Genomic DNA, 23,029 nt, shown 5'->3' on the forward strand with positions numbered 1-23,029 from the left:
TCAGTTAACAATATTAATACAAGGGAAAGTAATTGTGTATTTTCAACGTCCTTGTACTTAATAACAATTTGGTTAGCATGGTTTTGTGAAGGGCAGGTCGTGCCTCACAAACCTTATTGAATTCTTTGAAAAGTTGACGAAGGAGGTTGATGAGGGGAAAGCGGTAGATGTGGTATATATGGATTTTAGTATGGCGTTTGATAAGGTTCCCCATGGTAGGCTACTGCAGAAAATACGGAGATATGGCATTGAGGGTGAGTTGGAGGTTTGGATTAGGAATTGGCTGGATGGAAGAAGACAGAGGGTAGTAGTTGATGGCAAAGTTTCTTCATGGAGTGCCGTCACTAGCGGTGTTCCGCAAGGATCTGTTTTGGGACCATTGCTGTTTGTCATTTTTATTTCTGACCTGGAAGAGGGGTTAGAAGGTTGGGTGAGCAAGTTTGCGGATGATACGAAAGTCGGAGGAGTTGTTGACAGTGAGGAAGCATGTGGGAGGTTACAGCAGGATATAGAGAAGCTGCAGAGCTGGGCAGAAAGGTGGCAAATGGAATTCAATGTAGCTAAGTGTGAGTTGATTCACTTTGGGAAGAATAACAAAAAGATGGGGTACTGGGCTAATGGTCGGATACTTGGTAGTGTGGATGAGCAGAGGGATCTTGGTGTCCATGTACACAGATCTCTGAAAGTTGCCACCCAGGTAAATAGTGCGGTGAGGAAGGCATATGGCGTACTGGCTTTTATTGGTAGAGGAATTGAGTTCCGGAGTCCTGAGGTCATGATGCAGTTGTATAAGACTCTGGTACGGCCGCATCTGGAATATTGTGTGCAGTTTTGGTCGCCATACTATAGGAAGGATGTGGAGGCATTGGAACGGGTGCAGAGGAGGTTTACCAGGATGTTGCCTGGTATGGAAGGAAAATCGTATGAGGAAAGACTGAGGCACTTGGGGCTGTTTTCACTAGAGAAAAGAAGGTTTAGGGGTGACTTGATTGAGGTGTACAAGATGATTAGGGGGTTAGATAGGGTCGACAGTATGAACCTTTTTCCGCGTATTGAGTCGGGTATTACAAGGGGGCATAGCTTTAAATTAAGGGGGGGTAGATATAGGACTGATGTTAGGGGTAGGTTCTTCACTCAGCGAGTCGTTAGTTCATGGAATGCCCTGCCAGTAACAGTGGTGGACTCTCCCTCTTTATGGGCATTTAAGAGGGCATTGGATAGGTACATGGAGGATAGTGGGTTAGTGTAGTTTAGGTGGGCTTGGATCGGCGCAACATCGAGGGCCCAAGGGCCTGTACTGCGCTGTATTCTTCTATGTTCTATGTTCTATGATGCAATTTTTCACTCTGCTTCAACAAAATAGCCAACTATTAAATTGCATACTTTAGAAAAGCTTTAACTATTTCAGTTTAGATAATCCTGATGTTTCTAATTTTTGGACAATGGGACCATTTAATGCAGAAGAGGTCCTTCGGGCCATCAACTTTGCACGGCCAAAACTATTCTATAATCCCACTTTCCCATACTAAACCAATATCCTTGAACTGTCTATTCAGGTTTGCATTTGACCGCGGCACTGCCTATCATTTTTCGAATGTTACTGGCAAAGTGCTCACTCCCCACCTGCAATGTCCTTCCTAAAATGAAATTGACCTGAATCATTGCTGTCCATGTGTTGTTGGAATACTTATATTGCTGTTTGGGAAGAAGTTCAAGATTTTTGATCCTGTGACAGTGAAGGGGTAGAAATATAATTCTAAGTTAGAATGGTGTGTGACTTGGAGGAGAGCATAAAGCTGATGTGAAAAAAAGGAAAGAACAAGGCATTATTTGTAATTGAAGGTAAATGAAGTAAACTGGTACCATGGGTGGGTAAGGCTGTGAATGGTTGGGTGTAAGAGGATTGACTCCTCCTGTACTGATTATTGGCTACTTTTTGTTTGATGTTCAATAAACCTGTCCAACTGTTCATAATCTGGCCTAATAGTGTGAGTACTCTTCCAACCTTTGATGCCAATTATGCCATGTAATGTCATGTAAATGTACTGAGTCAGGAAAATCTGCAAACAAAATTCTTTTCAATTCCCAGGGATCTATGCATGACTCAAATATTGATTTTTCCACTTCATACACTTCACGAAACAATTCTGTTTCAGAGAATATCATATGATGGTCAGTCAAAATGATCAGGTAAGAAAGGAACCTAAACCCATTGTAGTACATGTTCACCTGCCATTGGCTCCACCTCTGTACAGTAAATGGAACCTCTCTATGGAGATAGTACTACCACAATGAGTTGCCATGAATTTATCTTCCTCTGACCCTGAGGTGATGCTTTGAGATTAAGTCTGTCAAACATCCTGTTGTAATTTATAATGATGACTGTTTATAAAGTTCTGGTCAAGCTGTTCAGGGAGATGTGGACACCACAAGGAGTGGATTGCTATATTTCCCCTAATTCTATTTTGATTTAATCCCTACCCTTCCCTTCACTTTTTTGATCATGCAGCATTGCCCTTTGATGAGAAGGGCACTGCTTGTCACTGGCCACCCTAGTGTTTCCTTTCTTCCTAGTGGTGGAAATTGAATAAAGATATGTACACATGTTGTCTTTCACTGTGTCTCACACCTGCACACACACACAAAAAAGAGAAAAAAATAAACGCCTGGTGTGCAAAATATGAACATGAAGTGGAAGATGCAGAGCAGATTTTACCCAACATCTGAATAATGTGGGCAGTGGAGAAACATTTGGGACATATGGAGAGAATGAGAAAAGTTAGATTCTTGACATTGAGAACAAAAGTCCAAATTTTCTCTTCGTGTTTCAACAGTTAGATGAGCACCTCACAAGTAACCAACAAGGACCCTAGTTCCATGTATTTCTATCTCATTAATGGCTAATTTGCCTTGTTTACATGTCATTTGCAATTTTCCCAGGTACCAGTGAGAAACCTGACAGTGCCAAATCCAGACTTAAAAGTCTGAACAGCTACTTAACAGGTGCAGCACACTAACTTCTTCAACGGTCTCCGTGTTCACTATTATTCCCCAACATCTTATGGCATGGTACATGGCAGGGCCACCCCCAGCCTTTCTTCATGTGTTTCAGCATTGGAAGGACACCACTCTCAGAACATCATATTGGCCAATGCATTGCAATGTTCCTCCCAGGTTTCTCTTCACACAGGGAAACACACCCATCTAATGTTTCTGCACAGTGTATAACTTGGATTGATTTCTTATGCCCTTTCCTGACAGCAGACATGCCCAGCAGAGGAGGTGGCATAGTGATATACAGTCAGGAGGGAGTTGCCCTGGGCATTGACTCCTGACCCTGTGAAGTCTCAAAGTTTTAAGTTAAACATGGGCCAGGAAAACACCTGTTGGTTATGAAGTGCCATACTCCTTCTGCTGATAGGTCGGTACTTCTCCATATTGAACAATACTTGGAGAAAACACTGAGTGTGGCAAAAGTGCAATATGTAATCTGGTGTAATGATCTCAATGCCCACCACCACGAGTAGCTCGGCAGCAGTACTACTGACCAAGCTGGTCGGGTCCTTAAGGACATAGCTGCTAGACTGGGTCTGTAGCAGGTGGTTAGGGAACTAACAAGAGGGAATAACACACTTGACATGCTTATCAATCTGCTGGCTGCAAATGCATCTGTCCATGATAGTATCAGTAAGAGTGACCACTACATAGTCTTTGTGGAGACAAAGTCCTGCCTTCACATTGAGAATACCTGCCATTATGTTATGTGGTAACATCAGTGTGCTAAATAGGACAGACTTCAGACATATCTAGCAAGTCAGGACTAGTCTTCCATGAGGCACTGTGGGCCACCAACAACAGTAGAATTATACTCCAGCACAATCTGTAACTTCATGGCCCGGCATATCCCCCACTCAACCATTAGCACCAAGGGAGGTGTTCAACCCTGGTTCCATGGACAGTGTAGGAGAGCATACCAGGAGCTGCACCAAACATACCTGAAAATAAGGTAACAACCTAGTGAAGCCAACAAACAGGACTACTTGGAGCAGAAGAATGGTGACTCAGACGTTGGTGTGTCCAGTGGAGGGCTAGCGGTGTAGGTACGGTATGTGAGCAGGCTCAGGGCTTATGGTGGAGGCAGGAGGAGGGTGAACTTTCTTTTGTGTAGGAAACCTCACCCTAATGTCCTGAACCACATCTACTTATTACCTTACACTTTTTAAAAATGGATCTTGCTGTGCGCAAGATGGATGTTGGCAATTGTACCAAAAAAGTTTTGGAATTTTCAGAGTCAATGTGGCTTGGTCCAGCCCCTGGAAGCTCCTCTCTAACTGCAGACTGGGTTTATCTGCACTAAATAGACTGAAGTGGTTCAAGTAGGCGGCTCACCAAGACCCTCTCAAGGGCAACAAAGGATGGCGAATAAACATCAGAATCAAGCACATCTCTTGAGTAGACAAAGAATAAAACGATTTTAACTATGTGTACGTGAATATGGTTTGAGGAAATTAAAATCCTGCCCCTCATGTTTTGTTTTGTGAGTCTACGGCTGCTACTAGTTTAATTAGGTATTGGTAAGTTCTGCAAGAAACGGAACATTTAGTCTGGAAGTGTATCTTCACGAGGTCAATTCCTGGAATGGCGGGATTACCTTACACTGAAAGACTGAAGCTACTGGGCTTGTATACCCTTGAGTTTAGAAGACTGAGAGGGGAATCTGATTGAGACGTATAAGATTATGAAAGGATTGCACACTCTGGCAGCAGGAAACATGTTTCCGCTGATGGGTGAGTGCCGAACCAGAGGACACAGCTTAAAAATATGGGGTAGACCATTTAGGACAGAGATGAGGAGAAACTTCTTCACCCAGAGAATGGTGGCTGTGTGGAATGCTCTGCCCCAGAGGGCAGTGAAGGCCCAGTCTCTGGATTCATTTAAGAAAGAGTTGGATAGAGCTCTCAAAGATAGTGGAATCAAGAGTTATGGAAATAAGGCAGGAACAGGATACTGATTAGGAATGATCAGCCATGATCATATTGAATGGCGGTGCAGGCTCGAAGGGCTGAATGGCCTACTCCTGCACCTATTGTCTATTGTCTTTCCCACTTGCAGCACTAAACAATTTCATTCTGTGGGGCTGTGATAAAGGAAACTGTTGAAATCGTTCCTGATTTCCATATTTCCTGAAACGCCCTTAGTTGCGCATTCCGGAACGTAAAAAAAGTCCCACACTCTTTAAACATGATCACAGCTCCTCTCCCCAGTGATGCTGCGATACCTGTTGAGTATTGCCAGCTGGTTCGCAAGAGCTATCATTTCACTTTTCACAATCTTGGCCTCCAATTCAAACCAGAAACTCAGAGAGGAATTTCTAAACTACAATCCACAATCAGGTGGCATGCGGACGAACGCATACCGACCCTTCAAACTAAGTATTCGGCTGTTCGGCAGAATGGGGCATGGGAAATCAACATTTATTAACAACTGTCTGTGTGTGGTCAAGGACACCGAGTATCGAAACGAAGCTGGTGAAGGGGATCCGCAAGGGAGTTTCACAGTTGAACTAAAGCGATACAGACTCAGCGATTATGTTGAAATTGTAGACAACATTGGAGCAAAATCGTACAGTTCCAATGAAATTTACGAATTCTGCACTCAGCTAGGTATATATTTTTTGTCTTGTTCCTCTTTGTTGCTGTAAATGATTGAGGTTGTCAGATCAGCGGGTTACAAAACAGAAGAAGCGAAGCAGCTAAACTGGACGTTCATCAGCAAATGGGTAATTCTCACTTTGATTATATTTCACAAATGTTCTCACTTTGTTATTTGTAGATGGGTATCGAAAAGTGGGCAAACGAGTCGGATCTGGAGACTGGGGGAGTTATTTTCGGGACTGCGTGACATCACGAGATGCGGACTGGCAAAACATGATGCACATCCCAGTAATTATTTACAGGTAATGATCAGGGGTTTAAACAACAGATTTATAGCAGCACACACTCTACTGCAAAGCCATTCCTCCCTATACACATTGACGCATACAGTCAAGATAACAACCATTGGAATATCTAGATGAGCATGTTGTACTCTCGACGGTTTTACACTGTATCATATCGACAGGTCTTTAACCTCTTAACGGACAAGTCGTCTTTGGAGGCTCCATATTACAAGACATAACCTGAATAATTAGATTTTTTTTGAAAAACTATTTGACGGCAATGTATCTCCTTCTTGGACATTCCCATTCCGCGTCCCAGCTGTCTCCCTGTTCCTCCAAACGAGCCGTTCACATGCGATCTCCAGGTCTCCCACTCAGCGTGCTGCGCTGGATACAATCCATGTTTTCAAACAAGAGTCGGTTTTGGTAGGCGTTGGGTTGGTATCTGTCTATTTCACTGGAACAGGTTCTGAGGGGCGGGCTCTGCACAAAATGACAATGTGGTGGGGCTGAGACCCGAATCCCTCTCTAGTCTCAGTAACTGGGTAGGTGGCAGACCTTTCGATAGTGGTAACTAATTGGTATTAATTTCAATTATCCTTTCTCTTCGCTCTTTCCCAATTTTCCCATCTTTACAAAGACAAATAGGGATAGGTAATATATGCTAGCCTAGCCAGCCATACCTATGAAATAAAAAAAAGACATCGCTTCTCTCTCCAATGAAGGTCAACACCAATTCTTGCCCTTTCCAAACTAAATATGATAAAATCCATTCGTTCTGCAGTGACCACAAATGCAGTCAACGGGCCCTGACTACAAACGATGACAATATCGTTTATTCTGTTTAAGGGATCGTTAACCAGTTTATTCTGTCAATATAATTGATTATTTTGATGGAATTTATTTGCATATCTGGAGTTTTAGATGAGCAGGCAGCTGGATAGGGAGCTTAATTGGGTGAGCGAAAAAATATTCAAACTCCCAGCAGTGGGTTAACGTTTTGCTATTATGTTCAGGCAGGTTGATGGGAACCTGCTTTGCATTCATTGGTGTGTAATGAATATTCATTAACACTCCGGTCCTTGGAATTTTTGTTCACCAACACAATCTTGTGTGTAAACAGGAAACTAGTGTTCACAAGCCTGGCTATATATGTATGTATGGCTGTATGAGGCTTGTGTACCTAGTGGAATAGACTTCTTCCTCCAAGTTCTAGTGAGTACAAACTTTGGTTCCTTGACTCCTTTATACCAAAACCATTTCTTTGCACAAACTGTTAAAATGAAAGAGTGTGAGGCTCACTCATGGGAAGCTTGAAAGATGCACAGTCTGGCTTGTTGTTAATCGTACACAAGGTGAGCAGTAAAGCCTGACTGGGCCAATGCACCCACCCAAACCACGCAGCCACACAGCAGCCCTGACTGGGCCAAGCAAGTAAAGATGAATTCAACAAGAACCTTAACTCAAAGGTGCCTTTTGTAGATAATTGTTTATCCTAAACAAGCGATTTGTAAAAAGTTATCAAATACACTGACCTGCATAACCACCTCATTCCAGGCTGCTTTAATGAGTTAATGTGGCCTTTTGTTGCCATCCATAGGGAAAACAACTTCTCTTTGCTCTTAAGCAGTCTTTAGATGAATCTCTAGGGAAGCATTACTAATCACAGTGCCATGTTTTCCCTGTTCTCTGGCATCTCCAGGGCTGTTTGGCGGTGACAATAGATAAATGGGTTGTGGGATTTGAAGCATGACACCCTGATGTTGAAGGCAAAAGTGGGTACTGCAGATGCTGGAGATCAGAGTCAAGAATAGAGTGGTGCTGGAAAAGCACAGTAGGTCAGGCAGCATCCGAGGAGAAGGAAAATCAACGTTTCGGACAAAAGCCCTTCATCAGGAATGAGGCAGGGAGCTTCTGCAGTGGAGAGATAAATGGTAGCGGGTGGGGCTGGGGAGAAGGTAGCTAAGAGTACAATAGGTGGATGGAGGTGATAGGTCGGAGAGGAGAGTGGAGAGGATAGGTGGGAAGGAAGATTGGCAGATAGGTCAGGTCATGAGGCTGGTGCTGAGCTGGCAGGTTGGAAGTGGAGTAAGGTAGGGGGAGGGGAAATGAAGAAACTGGTGAGATCCACATTGATGCCCTGGGGTTGAAGTGTTCTGAGGCGAAAGATGAGGCATTCATCTCCAGACATTGGATGGTGAGGGAGTTGTGGTGGAAGAGGTCCAGAACCTGCATGTCCTTGGCAGAGTGGGAGGAGAGTTGAAATGTTGGGCCACGGGGCGGTGGGGTTGATTGGTGCAAGTGTCTCAGAGATGTTCCCTACAGTGCTTTGCGAGGAGGCGTCCAGTCTCCCCAATGTAGAGGAGACCACATCGGGAGCAACAGATACAATAAATGACATTGGTGGATGTGCAGATGAAACTTTGATGGATTTAGAAGGTTCCTTTGGAGGAGGTGAGGGGGGAGGTGTGGATGCAGGTTGTGCAATTCCTGTGGTGGCAGGGGAAGGTGCCAGGAGGAGAGGGTGGGTTGTTGGGGAGGCATGGACCTGACCAGGTAGTCATGGAGGAAACGGTCTTTGTGGAAAGTGGATAGAGGTGAGAGGAAAATATATCCCTGGTGGGTTGGGGTCCATTTGTAGTTGGCAGAAATGTTGGCAGATGATGCGGTTTATGCAGAGGTTGGTCAGGTGGAAAGTGAGGACCAGGGGGGTTCTGACCTTGCTGCGGTTGGAAGGGTGGGGTTTCTGGGCGGAGGTGCGGGCTGTGGATGAGATGCGTTGGAGGGCATCTCCAACCATGTGGGAAGGGAAATTATGGTCTTTAAAGAAGGAGGCCATCTGTTGTGTTCTGTAGTTGAACTGGTCCTCCTGGGAACAGATACAGCGGAGGCGGAGGAATTGGGAATATGGGATAATATTTCTGCAGGAGGTAGCATGGGAAGATGTGTAATCCAGTTAACTGCGAGAGTCGGTGGGTTTGTAAACAATGTCAGTGTTAAGTGGGTGGTCATTGATGGAGATAGAGATGTCCAGGAAGAGGAGGGAGATGTCAGAGATGGTCCAAGTGAATTTAAGGTCAGGGTTAAATGTGTTGGTGAAGTTGATGAACTACTCAACCTCCTCTTGGAGCATGAGGTGGCGCTGATGCAGTCATCAATGTAGTGGAGGAAGAGGTGAGGAGTCGTGCCGGTGTAACTGTGGAAGATGGACAGTTCTACGTAGCCAACAAAGAGACAGGCATAGCTGGGGTCCTTGTGGGTGCCCATGGCTACCCCTTCCAGTAAGACCATTCACTCTGTGACTACCTGGTCAGGTCCATGCCTCCCCAACAATCCACCCTCCCCTCCTGGCACTTTCCCCTGCCTCCGCTGGAATTGCAAAACCTGTGCCCACACCTCCCGCCTCACCTCCATCCAAGGGCCCAAAGGAGCCTTCCAAATTCATCAAAGTTTTACCTGCACACCCATCAATATCATTTATTGTATCCGTTGCTCTCGATGCGGTCTCCTTTACATCGGGGAGACTGTATGCCTTCTCACAGAACGCTGTTGGGAACATCTCTGCAACACCCGAACCAATCAACCCCACCGCTCCATGGCCAAACATTTCAACTCCCCCTCCCACTCTGCCGAGGACATGCAGGTCCTGGGCCTATTCCACTGCAACTCCCTCACCACCCAATGCCTGGAGGAAGAACGTCTCATCTTCTGCCTCGGAACGCTTCAACCCCAGGGCATCAATGTGGACTTCACTAGTTTCGTCATTTCCACCCCCCCCTCCCCCCCACCTTACCCCAGTTCCAACCTGCCAGCTCAGCACCATTCTCATGACCGGTCCTACCTGCCAATCTTTCTTCCCTCCTATCGACTCCACCCTCCTCTCCAACCTACCCTTCTCCACAGCCCCATTCCCACCCCCACCCCCCCCATTTATCTCTTGACCCGAAGGCTCCCTGTCTCATTCCTGATGAAGGACTTTTGCCCGAAACATCGATTTTTCAGCTCCTCGGATTCTGCCTGTTCTGCTGTGTTTATCCAGCATCACTCTAATCTTGACTCTGATGTTGAAGTCCAGCATGACCCAGCAGGCTTCAGAATTGTCTGCTTATGTAATTTCATGCTTAATTTGTGCAAGCAAATGTAAGGACCTGAGAAGAATATAATTGCACAGAAAAACCCAAATTGCCATTGAGTGGAAAGCCCTCTTGCTTTTATGCCTACCTCCACACTTAATCTCAAAAAGAAAATTTCGCTCCTTATAACTCGCTGTGAAAGGATCACAGGTAACTCATTATCTTTTGCAGAGGAGACTTGCCATCTTTCGAAAGGGAGAAACCAATGATAAAGCCGTTAATTGACAATGCACGCAATATTACTGGTAGGTCTATGATGATTATTTTTGCCAGTAAATTAGTTATTACGTGAGGACCATACGAAATGATGTGGTAGAGCAGACAGGAAGGCATTGCTGCTGCTGTTACCTCACAGGATTCAGTGGTCTAAGTACTATATTTAAAGAGCATCCAGGTAGAGAGTCATCTGAAAGCCAGGACCACAATTCTTGTCTGAGAGGAGGTTATGGGAACTGCAACGACTGCCATCCTCTCTCTTCATCTGCCACCTGGTGATCTCTGGAGCTGGCTACATCCCATATAAAAATGAACAAATGTTTATGCATAGAGAAAGAGTGATCCCATGGTTCAATAAAGCTTGGGAATGGCTAGCAATTCTGTTTCCCTGTTTCTCCTCCGCACCTTTGACCAATGAGTGAGCCTATAGTTAACATCAATGATACACTGGTCTCCACCTACCTCATTTAACTCCATCCTAAAACTTAATTGTGATAACTCTCACCTACGAAGCCATATTTGTAGAAACTCAGGCTGACTCAGAAAGAAGATGACATCACCCCTGGCCCCTCATGCAAAAAATAATTTTTTCTTCATCACTACTGACCATCAATATGTACCCTTGTTCTTTCACAACCCCTAGCTGCCCAATTATTAATTATCCAATGACCCCTGAGATTTCCCAATTCAGTAGAACTGACCTCTTGATGTGTTATCCAACACTTTGAATGTCCCTCTATCATCCTATATCTTTCCATTTCAACATGAACTTCAGAACTTCACTATTGACCTTCCTCATATAACCACTGATTTGCTCACACCATGCTGGTCTGACCATTTTTGTCATTGCCATTTCCTGTGTATCTTCCTCCCTCTATCCACCACGCGGTTTTTAAGGTCAGTGCCTCTTTCAGTCCCACACTCCCCTCTGCAGTTGTGCCCCCTTCCCCTTTGATTGCCACCGCACATTCACCATCATCAATGCCTCTGAGTATAAAAGGCCAATAGTCCACTCCAATGTCAATTTGATAGATCCATCTAACAGTTGGGAAACTAATTTATTGATGGGTTATGAGCATCATTGCTGTCAGCAAATTGAGTGACTCTGGCTTTGGTCTGTTCATCTAATCCTCTTGTGTAAATTATAAGAAGTTGAGCGCCTAGCACTAATCTATGTGACACACCACTTCCTACATCTAGTCAACCAGAAAATGACCTGTGCCTATTCTCTGTTTCTTGTTAGCTACCCAATCTTCTGTCCTCACTATTATATTACACCAAGGAGTTAGGCTGTGGGTTTGGTTATTTGTTGAGATCCCAGATAATCCTTTGTCTCCAGTGCACCAGTTTGCACTTCCTGCAAGATACACTGCAAAACACTTTAAAGCTGAAGGTATTGGAAAAATATCTAACTCCTACTGCAAGATGCACTGATTCAGCAAGATTTTATATAAGAGACTAAAATTTACTGCAGAGTCATGGATAATGATAGAGCATGGAAACAGACTGTATGGTCCAACTATCCACGCTGACTATGTTGCCAAACTAAATGAGTCCCACTTGCTTGCATTTGCCCCATATCCTTTCAAAGCTTTCGTATTCTTGTATTTATCCAAATGTCCTTGAGCTGTGCATGCACCACTTCCCCTGGTAGTTTATTCCACACACAAACTGCTGTGTGTAAAAGTGTTGCCCCTCATTTCCTTTTTAAATCTTTCTCCTCTCACCTTATAAATAGGCAAACTACTTTAAAACTCCGCCGTTCTCAGGGAAAAATCCTTATCTCTGCCCCTCATGATTTTGTAAACCTCTATAAGATCACCCCTCCTGTACTCCAGTGAGATACATCTCAGCCTATCCAGCCTATTTTTATAACTCAAGCCCTTCATTCCTGGCAATGTCCTGGTAAAGATTTGCTAAACCCTGTCCAACTTAGTAACATTCTTCCTCAGTAGAACTGCACACCGTACTCCAGAAAATGCCTCACCAATGCCCTATACAACCTCAATATGCTGACCCAACTCCTATACTCAAAGGTCTGAGCAATGAAGGCAATTCTGTTAAATACTTTCTTAACCACCTTTCTACCTGTGATACCAATTTCAAAGAATTATGCACCTGAACCCATCGGTTTATCCGTTGTACAACACTACCCAGGGCCCTCCTTTAATATAATGAGTCCTGCTCTTGTTTGTCTTACCAAAATGCAAGACCTCATATTATCCAAGTTAAACTCCGTCGGCCACTCCTCATCCCATTGATTCAACTGATCAAGATCTAGCAAGTTTTGGGAAGATTTGTAGCTCAGGTTGAGGTCTGGATGTAGGTTTGCTCGCTGAGCTGGAAGGTTCGCTTTCAGACGTTTCATCACCCTATTAGGTAACATTTTTAGTGAGCCTCCAGATGAAGCACTGCTGATGATTCTTGCTTTCTATTTATATGTTTGGGTGCTGTTATTTCTGTTGGTGATGTCATTTTCTGTGGTGATGTTGTTTTCTGCTCTTTTTCTCAGGGGGTGGTAGTTGGGGGATAACTTGATGTCTTTATTTCTTTATCGATATAATCGATCTCAATCTCTTTATAATCTTAAATAACCTTCTTCACTCACCACTATAGCACCAATTTTGGTGTGCATCTGCCATTTGTTACATTTCTCTTGCCAAATTAATTTTCCATTTACCTCGAAAATGTCCAAGTCCCTGCCCTAACTCAAAAATTAAACTGCTTTGGTTTAATCACCAACTTTATCACCAACTCTTAATTGTTACTGGTTCAAAACTTCACAATGTGGACAACAGCATTTCAAGAATGCAACACAGCACCAGATTCATGAGAGAAATTCGAGATGTGTAAAAACTGTTCTGATTTGGAGATGCTGCTGTTGGACTGGGGTGTACAAAGGTAAAAATCAATGAATGCAGATGCTGGAAACCAGATTCTGGTTTAGAGTCGTGCTGGAAAAGCACAGCAGTTCAGGCAGCACCCGAGGAGCAGGAAAATCAACATTTTGGGCAAAAGCCCTTCATCAGGAATACAGGTAGCTTGCCTGAAGGGTGGAGAGATAAATGAGAGGAGGGTGGGGGTGGGGAGAAAGTACTGCTCCTCGGATGGTGCCTGAACTGCTGTGCTTTTCTAGCACCGCTCTAATCCAGAAGTTAAAAATCGCACAACACCAGGGTCATAGTCCAACAGGTTTAATTGGAAGCACACTAGCTTTCGGAGCACCACTCCTTCATGACAATCACCTGATGAAGGAGCGGCACTCCAAAAGCTAGTGTGCTTCCGATTAAACTTGTTGGACTATAACCTGGTGTTGTGTGATTTTTAACTTTGTAAAAACTGTTGATCTTGACCAGCAATATACACACCAAAGGAATGAATATATATGGAATAAATAACACAGAACATCCTACTCATCAATAGACATCCACAAAATCTGATCTGTGCAGAAGTGTCTCTTGATGAAAACGTCTGGATTGCTGAATGTATATTCAGAACCAAATGAAGTTAAAAAATGACATTTTTTTATATTTTCTTAAACTTTTCTGCAGGAATGTGGCCAATAATTGTTGTAACTCATGCAACAGAAATCGGAAATTTCAATGTAAAAGCAATTTTTCAGTCACTGCATTGTCCTGATGTTTTCCTCCTGAACAACTATTATTGCAAGGATGACCAAAAGGTTCCAGTAGAACGGGATGAAGAAACTGATGAAATGATACTGAAGATTCTACTCCAATGTTTGAAACGTGCAGGAGAGGTAATGGAATCAATCACTACACCATACAAACCTGCAAAGTTTAACTGAATACACATATTTCTGGCAAGGTAAAGGATTGTAGCTGCAATTAATCCAACTTTTATTTACTTTTTGAAAATTGTGTTGAAAATTAAAGGTGTTTCTTTCAATTTAGCAATCATTTCTAAACTCTGTATTCTGGCTTTTTTGATGTAGGTTTTCAAAAATGCTTTTTACTAATATTCAAAGAATATTTAACAAGAGTAAGAAAAAGAGTAATTGTCAAATCTTGTCTTGCAAAATAAAGTGGAACAACTGTTGTAGTGCACAGTCACAAGCATTAGATTAGTGATGGACAGAAATAAAAACAATTGAAAGCGTTAAGTTCCAAACTTGAAGAGGGCTGGTGGAGATCTCAGCAGTGCAAAATGGAACAAAGATTGACAAGAAATAATGAAACCAAATAATGGCTCTAAGATGGAGATAATACAAGTATAGACTAAGTTGATTCGAAAATGATCGGAAAAGCAGAGACCAAAGCCAAGCTCCAAAAAGAGAAAGAGAATGTGATGAAAGAAAAAGGGTGAAATGATGCATGTCAGATAAATTCTTAAAGCAAGAATCAGGACAAATACATTAAGATGAAAAGGGGCATGATAAGTAAAATACAACTGGTAGATTAAGAAGCAGATAGTAAGAAGTAAAATGTGTACATTAGAGATAAAGTGAATGACTCTTAGACATGAAATATTTAGTAAGACCATTGCATTGGTGTTTACTCAGGAAGAGAATGCTGATTAAGTAAAAGTAGAAGTGGAGGTTGTACAGGTAATGGATCAGGTGATCGGGAAGGAGATGGTACTGAAACAACTGGACATTGTCAGAATGGGTCAGTCATCTAGACCAGCTGATTTTGATTTTAGTGTGGGTGGAGATAGTGGAAATGCATTCCATATTCTTCTCCTTTTCCCTAGCTATGGGAGAGGCATCAGAGTTTTGAAAAGTGGCAAAAGTGACACACTCATTCAAGAAAGTAAGTGAGGACATTCCAAGTAAGTACAGACTGATCAGTTTTACACGAATGATAAATAAAAGCTTAGAAGTAATAGTCAGGAACTAAAAAAAACAAACATTAGAAGAGTTTGATGTTGCTGGGGATGGTGTGTTTAGAAAAGGGATATTTGATCTTCTGGAAATATACAAAATAATGAAGGGGTTTCACAAAGTACATGCAGAGAGAATATTCCCCCATGATGGAATCTCAAGAAAGGGAACATAGTTCCAGAATAAGGGTTCAACTATTTCATATGGAACTGAGTGTGATCATGAATTCTTACAAAATTTCTACTCAGAGAAACGTAAGGTAATACTGATATATCTGATCCATAAGAAAGATTAGAATATTCTATTAGAACCGAATCTCAGATTTCTTATGAATTTTATGACAGGCAACATTTTCTTTGGTTACAGCAACACTGTTGATGAAAGATCAATTCAGTTTTATATTTAATTGCATGAGGGATTTGCTCTTTTCATTAAAAACACACCCTTCTTCTGCAAACATAGGCTCTGCTTCTTTGCTATACTTGACAAAGGATAATTTATTTACTTACGTCTTGATTGAGATGAAGATTTAAGTCAGATTGGGATTTTGTTTTGTGGAAGAATGCACCGCATTCGATTCTACTCACAATTCCTCAGACAATATCTGCGTTTGATGAAACAAGAACTGGATAGCGTTCAGTCTTGGATTGATAAGTAGCAAGTAATCATGCCATATGAATGCCAGGCATTGATCATCTGCAATGAGATGAAATTTAAGCTTCCATTTGTTAACTGTTTCATTTTAATTGTTATATCAATTCTCTTTAATTATACGTTGTGATGTGCAAGAATTGGGAATTTACTTTTCCTCATATTATTGGGAACAATCTGAAACTGTATTGTTTGGAATCAGAAGATGCATATTTGTAATGGAAATCTCTCCAAATAAATGCTATAATATTGTGTAAAAATTGGCTTCTGTTCCAGCTTTCAACATTTGGTTTTATGGAATTTAAGCATCTTGCTTACAGAATGTTCGAAGAATTAGTTTACATTTTTGAGTAGTTTTAAAAATTAAAATACCGTCCTAAATAGCTTTTGATTTGATTTTTCAGTTGAGCACAGTTCATATGAAGATTCAGTTTCAACACTTCCAGTTTTCAGTTACCTGAATTTTTGTTAAACATCATACTGTACATTTTGAGCTGCTGTTCACCTCAGCTGATCATACTCCCATCCTCCAGTCTTGTAAAAGCCTGCACAGCCTTCTCCTTATATTCACCAGCCTTCCAGTCAGGGCCTCATTTCCTGCTTGAACAACCAGGTCAGTGGTTTCAGGTTGTTTTCTGGGACTTTAACCTTAGCTCAATTTATAATCAAACTGTCAAGGTGTTAAAGTTCTCCCAGTAGTCAGAGTGTATTTGTGTGGTGATGCTGATGATGAGGAATGACCTGCAGTCAGTCATTGCAGTACAGTAGTTGGGGAACCAGCTCAGGACCGAGTCCCCACAGCATTCTGATCTGAGTCCTACAGCTGCAGATATTTCTGGTTCCTCAACTTGAAGAGCTCCTCCTGGAGCTAGTAACTATCATTCCAGAATCACTCCCAGTCCTGGAAGAGTTTCCCCACTCTTATAAGGAATATTTCTGGCAGCTTTCTTTGTGCTAAATTGCTTCAGATGTCATTGAGATTATTTTTAGGTAACATTTGCTGATCCATGCAGCTGAACTGTTCATGGGTGAAGGTAGAGGACAATGCTCTGCACAGACCAGGAACCTAAACCAACCCTTTGACATTATCTCTTAAAATTATTTTACTTCTGTTCATTTAATTTAATACACCATTTTCCAGGGATATCTTTGATGTCAAATAAGACATAGCTCTGAAATACCCTTGAAATTTAATAAAATTTTCATTATTGCTTCCACATGAATAGCGGGGCTACAAGGGCAGTTCAGAGGTTGCATGTTCTGTGCTGAATAATTGAATGCTGGATTCTTCAAAGCCTTTTTACTGTCTATAAGGTGCAGTCAAGAATGTAATTAGCTTTATCCACTTGACAGTTCCAAAAATAGTCAGGAAGCTTCCCACCATCTAGGACAAAGCCTGCTGTATGCTTAGCACTTGAGTCATCATCTTAAACATTCGCTTTTTCCATATGTGCACCATGTTGTTGGAATGTGCCATCCAGAAGACACAATGCAGCAAGTTTCCAAATCCTTTCATCCAATATTCTTTTTCTGAACCAGTCACCTCTCCTGCTTAGAAGGACAAGGGCAGCAGGTGCATGGAACACCACAACCTGAAGGACCACCTCTCAGCTGGTCACCCCACTGTTGTTTTATTGTTCATCAGAATACTGAACACCTCACCCACAGCAGTATGGGTGCATCTATACCACATGGATCACTGTGGTTTAAGAAGGCAGCTCATCATTGTTCTCCAGATAATTAGGAATGGGAAATAAACACTCATTCATCCAGCAATGGCCACATATCATGAAAGAATAAATTGTGAAAAAAAAATTTAGTTGTTGGATCAACATAATCTGGTGCACTTCAGCCCATTTCTCCTCTGCACTAACCTGCCGTGATTTCCATTTCTATTTTAGAATACTATCTTTCAGATAATAACCCTCTGGAATATTCTCTGCCTCCTTTTCAGAGTACACATCCACATATATATCTTTTATCATCTTGTTTTGCTGTTGCAAGTCTCTTCATCTTTCAGGAGTAAACACTTCTGTCTGACCCTCTGCCTGTTCAGGTTTCTGCTGCACCATTACGTCAAATAGGGCATTTGCTAACTGAACCTCAACTCCTTCATCTTTCTCTTTAGTCTTTGCTACATGCCGTGACTTATGATAGTGGGATCTGGTTATCACATAATCTGGGAAAATACCAGGACATTCCTGTTTTAACTCCTCAGTTTCTTGGTCTTCCTTGGGCTTCTCCAAACCAAAGGGTCCCACTCCCACCTTGGATCCTGCCAAATCATTCCTAAGAATTCCTGCAACTGACACTCTGTCAATCACTCCCACTGTTACTTCCGCAATCTTGATTTGACACTCCAACCTGATCTTATATAAGGGAATGTCTGCCCATCTATCCCACAAATTACCACGCTTTCAGGTAACAGATCAGAAAGAGTGCATTTTCGCTCATCCCTTAGTATCAGCAACTGGTTAGATCCTGTATCTCTCAAAATTATAACTTCTTGCCCTTCTCCCTCTGTTCTTTCTGAGTAAACTTTACCAACAGAGGTGAATTCTTTATCGAGATCAGATACTAACTCCATACCCAGCCCCTGTCAAGGCTGTACACTCTCCTGCAGCTCCTCAGCTCTTTTTGGAGTCTCCTTTACTACATTCACTAATGCCACTGGCTTAGCTTCATTTACCACATCTTTTCCCACTGCGCCTTTCTTTAACGACCAGCACTGTGACTTTATGTGTCCCACTTTACCACAGTAGATGCACCTGAGGCTTTTCACCTCTTTTCCACCCTCTTGGACGTCTTTTTATCCTGTGGTTAATTCTTACCAGCTCTCTCTACTCTTGATTTTGTAATGTAGGATCTCCTCTTCTCCAAACTTCTCTCTCTCTCACAGGATGAAATTTTGGCCAGAAGCTTGTCTTATGCACCAGCATGTACTCATCTGCTGATTCTGCTGCCCTTCTCTCTTCCTAAACCTTCTGTTCCTCCACGTGAATTCTTACCATCTCTGGAAGTGAGTTTTTAAATTCCTCCAGCAGAATAATCTCTCTTAGAGTCTCAAAGATCCTATCTATTTGAAAAGCACACACCTATCTATCAAAATTACTTTGTTTAATTCTTTTGAACTCAATTTAAGTCTGACCTTTGTGTTTCTCAACCACTGTCCATATGCTTCTGGTACCAATTCGTAAGCACTTAAAATAACCCGTATAACCTGCATAATCTCTTGACATCTCATCTGACAATGCGGCAAATACCTTACTACCTCATTTGCCTACCAGTTTAGTCTGAACTAGTATTACCCATAAATCCTTGGACCACTCCATCTACATAGCCAATTTTTCAAATGAAATAAAGACGGCATCAACATCTTTCTCATCAAAATATCACAGAGTTTTGACATATATATGTATCACTGCCTTCTCTTTTAATCTCCATCCTGTTAACTTGACATTACTAAGTCGCAACTTCTCAAGTTCAAATTCTCTCTCTTTTTGTATCTCCCTTCCTTCTCTCTCTCTTTCTCTCTCCCTTTCTTCTCTCTCTGCTCAGCTAAGAAACCTCTCTCGCTCTCTTTTTCCTCTCTCTATCTCTCCTTCTCTCTGTCGTCTCTCTCTTTGTTTTTCTTTTCAGTCATTTTCCTCAATTGTAATTTGAGTTTTTCCACCTATACTGCACTTATCTGTTTCTCTAACACACATAAGTGTTTGAGTAATTTCCTTACAATTTCAGCTTTACTTTTGTCCCTGGTTAAATTTAAGTCTAATTTCTTTGCTAATTCTAAACAAATGTCCCTTTTCTTTACTTCTAATCTTTCTTGGCAAATTTGCGAATCATCTTCAAATCCAGAACTTCTTCAGCAATTTTAAGAACCATTTCTCTCACTTTTAATTTAATCAACCACAAGTCACTGAAATTAAACAAATTGTCTCACCTATGTTTTATTTAAAGATCTAGGACACTAATCTGCAAGTGTTTAAATCTGCTAGGATTTTTTTGTACCCCCAAATCTATTCAAATTTGTCTGAATCAGTGCAAATCCCAACGATGAGTCCCCAAACTGTTATGACACAGGATAAAATTCCCTCTGTTAATTTTAAACCAGCAACATAGAAAAGATTTATCCCACGCAGTAATCTGTGAAAATTTGAGAGGCCAAGTACAATGTAAAGTAAAAGTTAACAACTTTATTTCTTAAAGTGTAACAGAATAATTAGCTAATAACTATATACAACTCCTACCTTTACTTTGCCTTCCATAATATTAGTCCAATAAACTCCCCGATTAAGATTTGCCAAACTTCAAATTTCAGAAAACCAGCAGCTGTTGAGTCTTCCCTTTGTATCTTCCTCTGTAGATTTTCTTCTTCTTAGGATTTCTCTTTCACAGGTGGTTGGTCGATAATGCTAATTTTCCGGGCAGTCGGCAGATGTTGGTGGCTTGGCAGTTTTCTCTCAACTGTCTTATATCCCCAAAACATTGGATTGTGTCATCGGTTTTAATATTGTCAATACGCGAAATTCAAGCTTGATTGGAGTTAGGTTTTTTTGGGGGTAAAATGTAAACTGATTGGCCTAATTTGTATTTGTTTTTGTCTCCAGGCAACCAGCTACACTAACTGCTAGACCAAAACGTTACATTGTATCTTGTTCAGAACAGTTGGTGCTGTCAGGTAGTTCTGCTAACTTTTAGCTTTCTTAAAGGTACAGTACACCCACATCTTCATAACACTTGTGCATGAATCGAATGTCTTTGGAATATAGCAAAAGGACGTAGATAGAAAGGCCGATGGGAGCACCATGGTGAATTAAAATGAAAGTGATAGGGAGATCAGGGGTCATGCATAATGATTGCTTTTGTATTCGATAGTAATCTTTTCCACACTGCTATATCACTAACAGTTCTCTGGCTCCTGCAATGAGTGTGACAGAAAGAACTGCACTGGATGAGTTAGATGCATTTCCAGTGTCAGTGTCTCATATTGAGACATTATAAAGTGGATAATTGGTTCAGGGAAATGATAAGGAAAACAATAAGGTGGCAGTGTAGTGATTATAATGAAGTCAGCCAGGTGGATCTCATAAAATATGAATTCCAACTTTGAGCTGTTAATCTGGTCCAATCAGTGAGCCCTGGATGACAGATAGAAATAGAATTGTCAGAGCTACTGTTCACTCTAAGAGCTGGCTCTGGTGGAGCTTAATCAGTGGCAAGGACTCTCCATGTGTAAATAAAGGGTGACTTGGACATGGGTTACGGCCTCTATGGAGTTATTCCAGTGATGGTAAGAAAAAAGCACACTCCCAATGAAATTTGCTCACAACAGGAGTCTTTGAGTTTGGGTCAGCATTTCTGGCATCATGCGCATTATTTGAAAAGCTTGACTCATTCAATCTGCCAGTGAAGACTGGGCCCAGTATGTGGAAAGAATGAGTTTTTTTTTCAGGACAGATGAAATTGCAGCAGATGAAAAGCAATGAATAATTCCCCTGACAGTTTGTGGATGCACAGGCTTTTCAGTAATTAGGTGCCCATCTTTCCCTTTTAAGAGTTGTCAGATTTATTTAAGGAATATTATCATCCTAATTCTTAATGGCTTTACTGGGCAGTTTCAAACTGAGAGAGTCTGTGTTGGGATTTTTGACTAGTTTAAGATGCATGTGACTTCAGTTTAACCCTCTTTGAGATGCTGAGAGAGCATTTGGTAAATTGGAATCAATGATGTAACCATGCAAAAACACCTATTAGCTGAAGCTTGATTGGACCTCAAACAGGCACTGAAATTGGCTTTATCATTGGAAAATGCGCTAACTAGAACATCGGAGTTGCAGAGTATTCGGATGGAAGCCCAGTCCATCTGAGCTTGGGGAACACAACTTGAGTAAAGGCAATTGTATAGCCTCACTCAGGACATATCCTGAACACAGGAACTCCAGGTCAGCCAACAGCAAAATCCCAAAACAAAGCCATGCCTCAACCAAATGGTGAACATTTTCTTCAGGATGTGGGCTGGCAAGCCATTTTAGTTTCTGCCGATATATGGACTGGAGAGAGCAAAAGAATCTCACAAGACTGAAATTCATTAAAAGAATTCATAGGCCGGTATCCAGGAGGGTGCACACTGTGGAATTTCCACCTGACAGCTGGTTTGTAACAGTTAAGTTACTTAGTAACACCCAAATCAGATCCAATCAAAATAAATGTCTGATGAAGTAGTCACCCAGTTTACACGGAGTTCAATTCCAGCATGGCCATTTCAGTAATTATGGAACCAGTCACTGACAAAATTCTCTCTGCTCTTCAACCCTTAAGTTTGTGTAACCCTCAGCCTGGCTGAGAGCCAATTCTGGTGAACTCCTAAAGATCAATGGTACAACTTTGGCTCTGGTCTCTTAAGAGAAGCAGCTGGTTTAGTTATCAGTGTTTGTAGTTAAAGACTTGGGTCCAAGCTTGTTCATGTGGAATTGGTTGAGAAAGATTCAGCTTAGTTCGCTCAATGCATTTAGAAAATGGCTGACTGAGTGACATCCCAATTAAATATCCAGAAGATTTTCAGGGAGGTCCAGGGACATAACTTTATATGTTGACAAAGAAGCAATTTCACAATTTTGCAAGGCCGGCCCAGTGTCATGTGCCTTACAGGCAAAAGTAGAGGCAGAAATCAGGAGGCTGGAGGGCGAAGGAATCATCAAACCAGTTTGTGAAGTGGGCAGCACCAGTCATAACGATTATGAAACCTGATAGTTTGGTTTGCTTTTTTGGGGATTTCCAACAAGCAGTGAACCTGTTTTCACAGCTGGATAATTCCCAAACCCTCATATACAGGTCTTATACACAAAACTAGTGGGGCAGGGTGCTGTTTTTCATGAAGTTTGGCATGAGCCATGAATGCCTCCAATTGTAATTACATGAGGATTCCCAAAGCTATGCTACAATTAATACCCATAAGGTTTGTACCAATAGATAAGACTGCCATTTTGGGTATCATTTACCTGTGCCATTTTCCAGTGGGTGATAGAAAGGTCCGCAAGGTCAACCCCATTTATCTGGATGAAATGCTAGTAACGGGGAAAACCAATAAAGAACATTTAAATAATTTGGACATCATGTTTAAACATTTCTCCAAGGCAGCGATTTACCTTAAGAAGATAAAATGTGTTGCAGGCACCCCAAGTACTCCACTTGGGCTACAGAGTCCATAAGACCGGGTTACACTTGAAAAATAAAGTGAGGGTGATCAAA

General features: G+C 41.8%; 1 protein-coding gene across 2 annotated transcripts in view; it reads left to right on the plus strand.

Annotated features, from left to right (window-relative positions):
* LOC122541379 overlaps positions 1-16,041 on the plus strand; it is a 68,206-nt gene extending 52,165 nt beyond the window's left edge. The window contains exons 1-4 of one of the 2 annotated variants that reach the window (XM_043678101.1): positions 5,231-5,663; positions 5,833-5,956; positions 10,243-10,316; positions 13,839-16,041. In XM_043678101.1, the coding sequence (XP_043534036.1) occupies positions 5,267-5,663; positions 5,833-5,956; positions 10,243-10,316; positions 13,839-14,095 (852 nt within the window). In that variant the 5' untranslated portion in view covers positions 5,231-5,266 and the 3' untranslated portion in view covers positions 14,096-16,041. Of the gene's footprint in view, positions 1-5,230; positions 5,664-5,832; positions 5,957-10,242; positions 10,317-13,838 lie in introns of those variants that run through there. The other variant, XM_043678103.1, reaches the window with a different exon arrangement.
* The last annotated feature ends 6,988 nt before the right edge of the window (positions 16,042-23,029 follow it).

The sequence above is a fragment of the Chiloscyllium plagiosum genome, chromosome 37 (assembly GCF_004010195.1).
Source record: "Chiloscyllium plagiosum isolate BGI_BamShark_2017 chromosome 37, ASM401019v2, whole genome shotgun sequence".
Classification (NCBI taxonomy): domain Eukaryota; kingdom Metazoa; phylum Chordata; class Chondrichthyes; order Orectolobiformes; family Hemiscylliidae; genus Chiloscyllium; species Chiloscyllium plagiosum.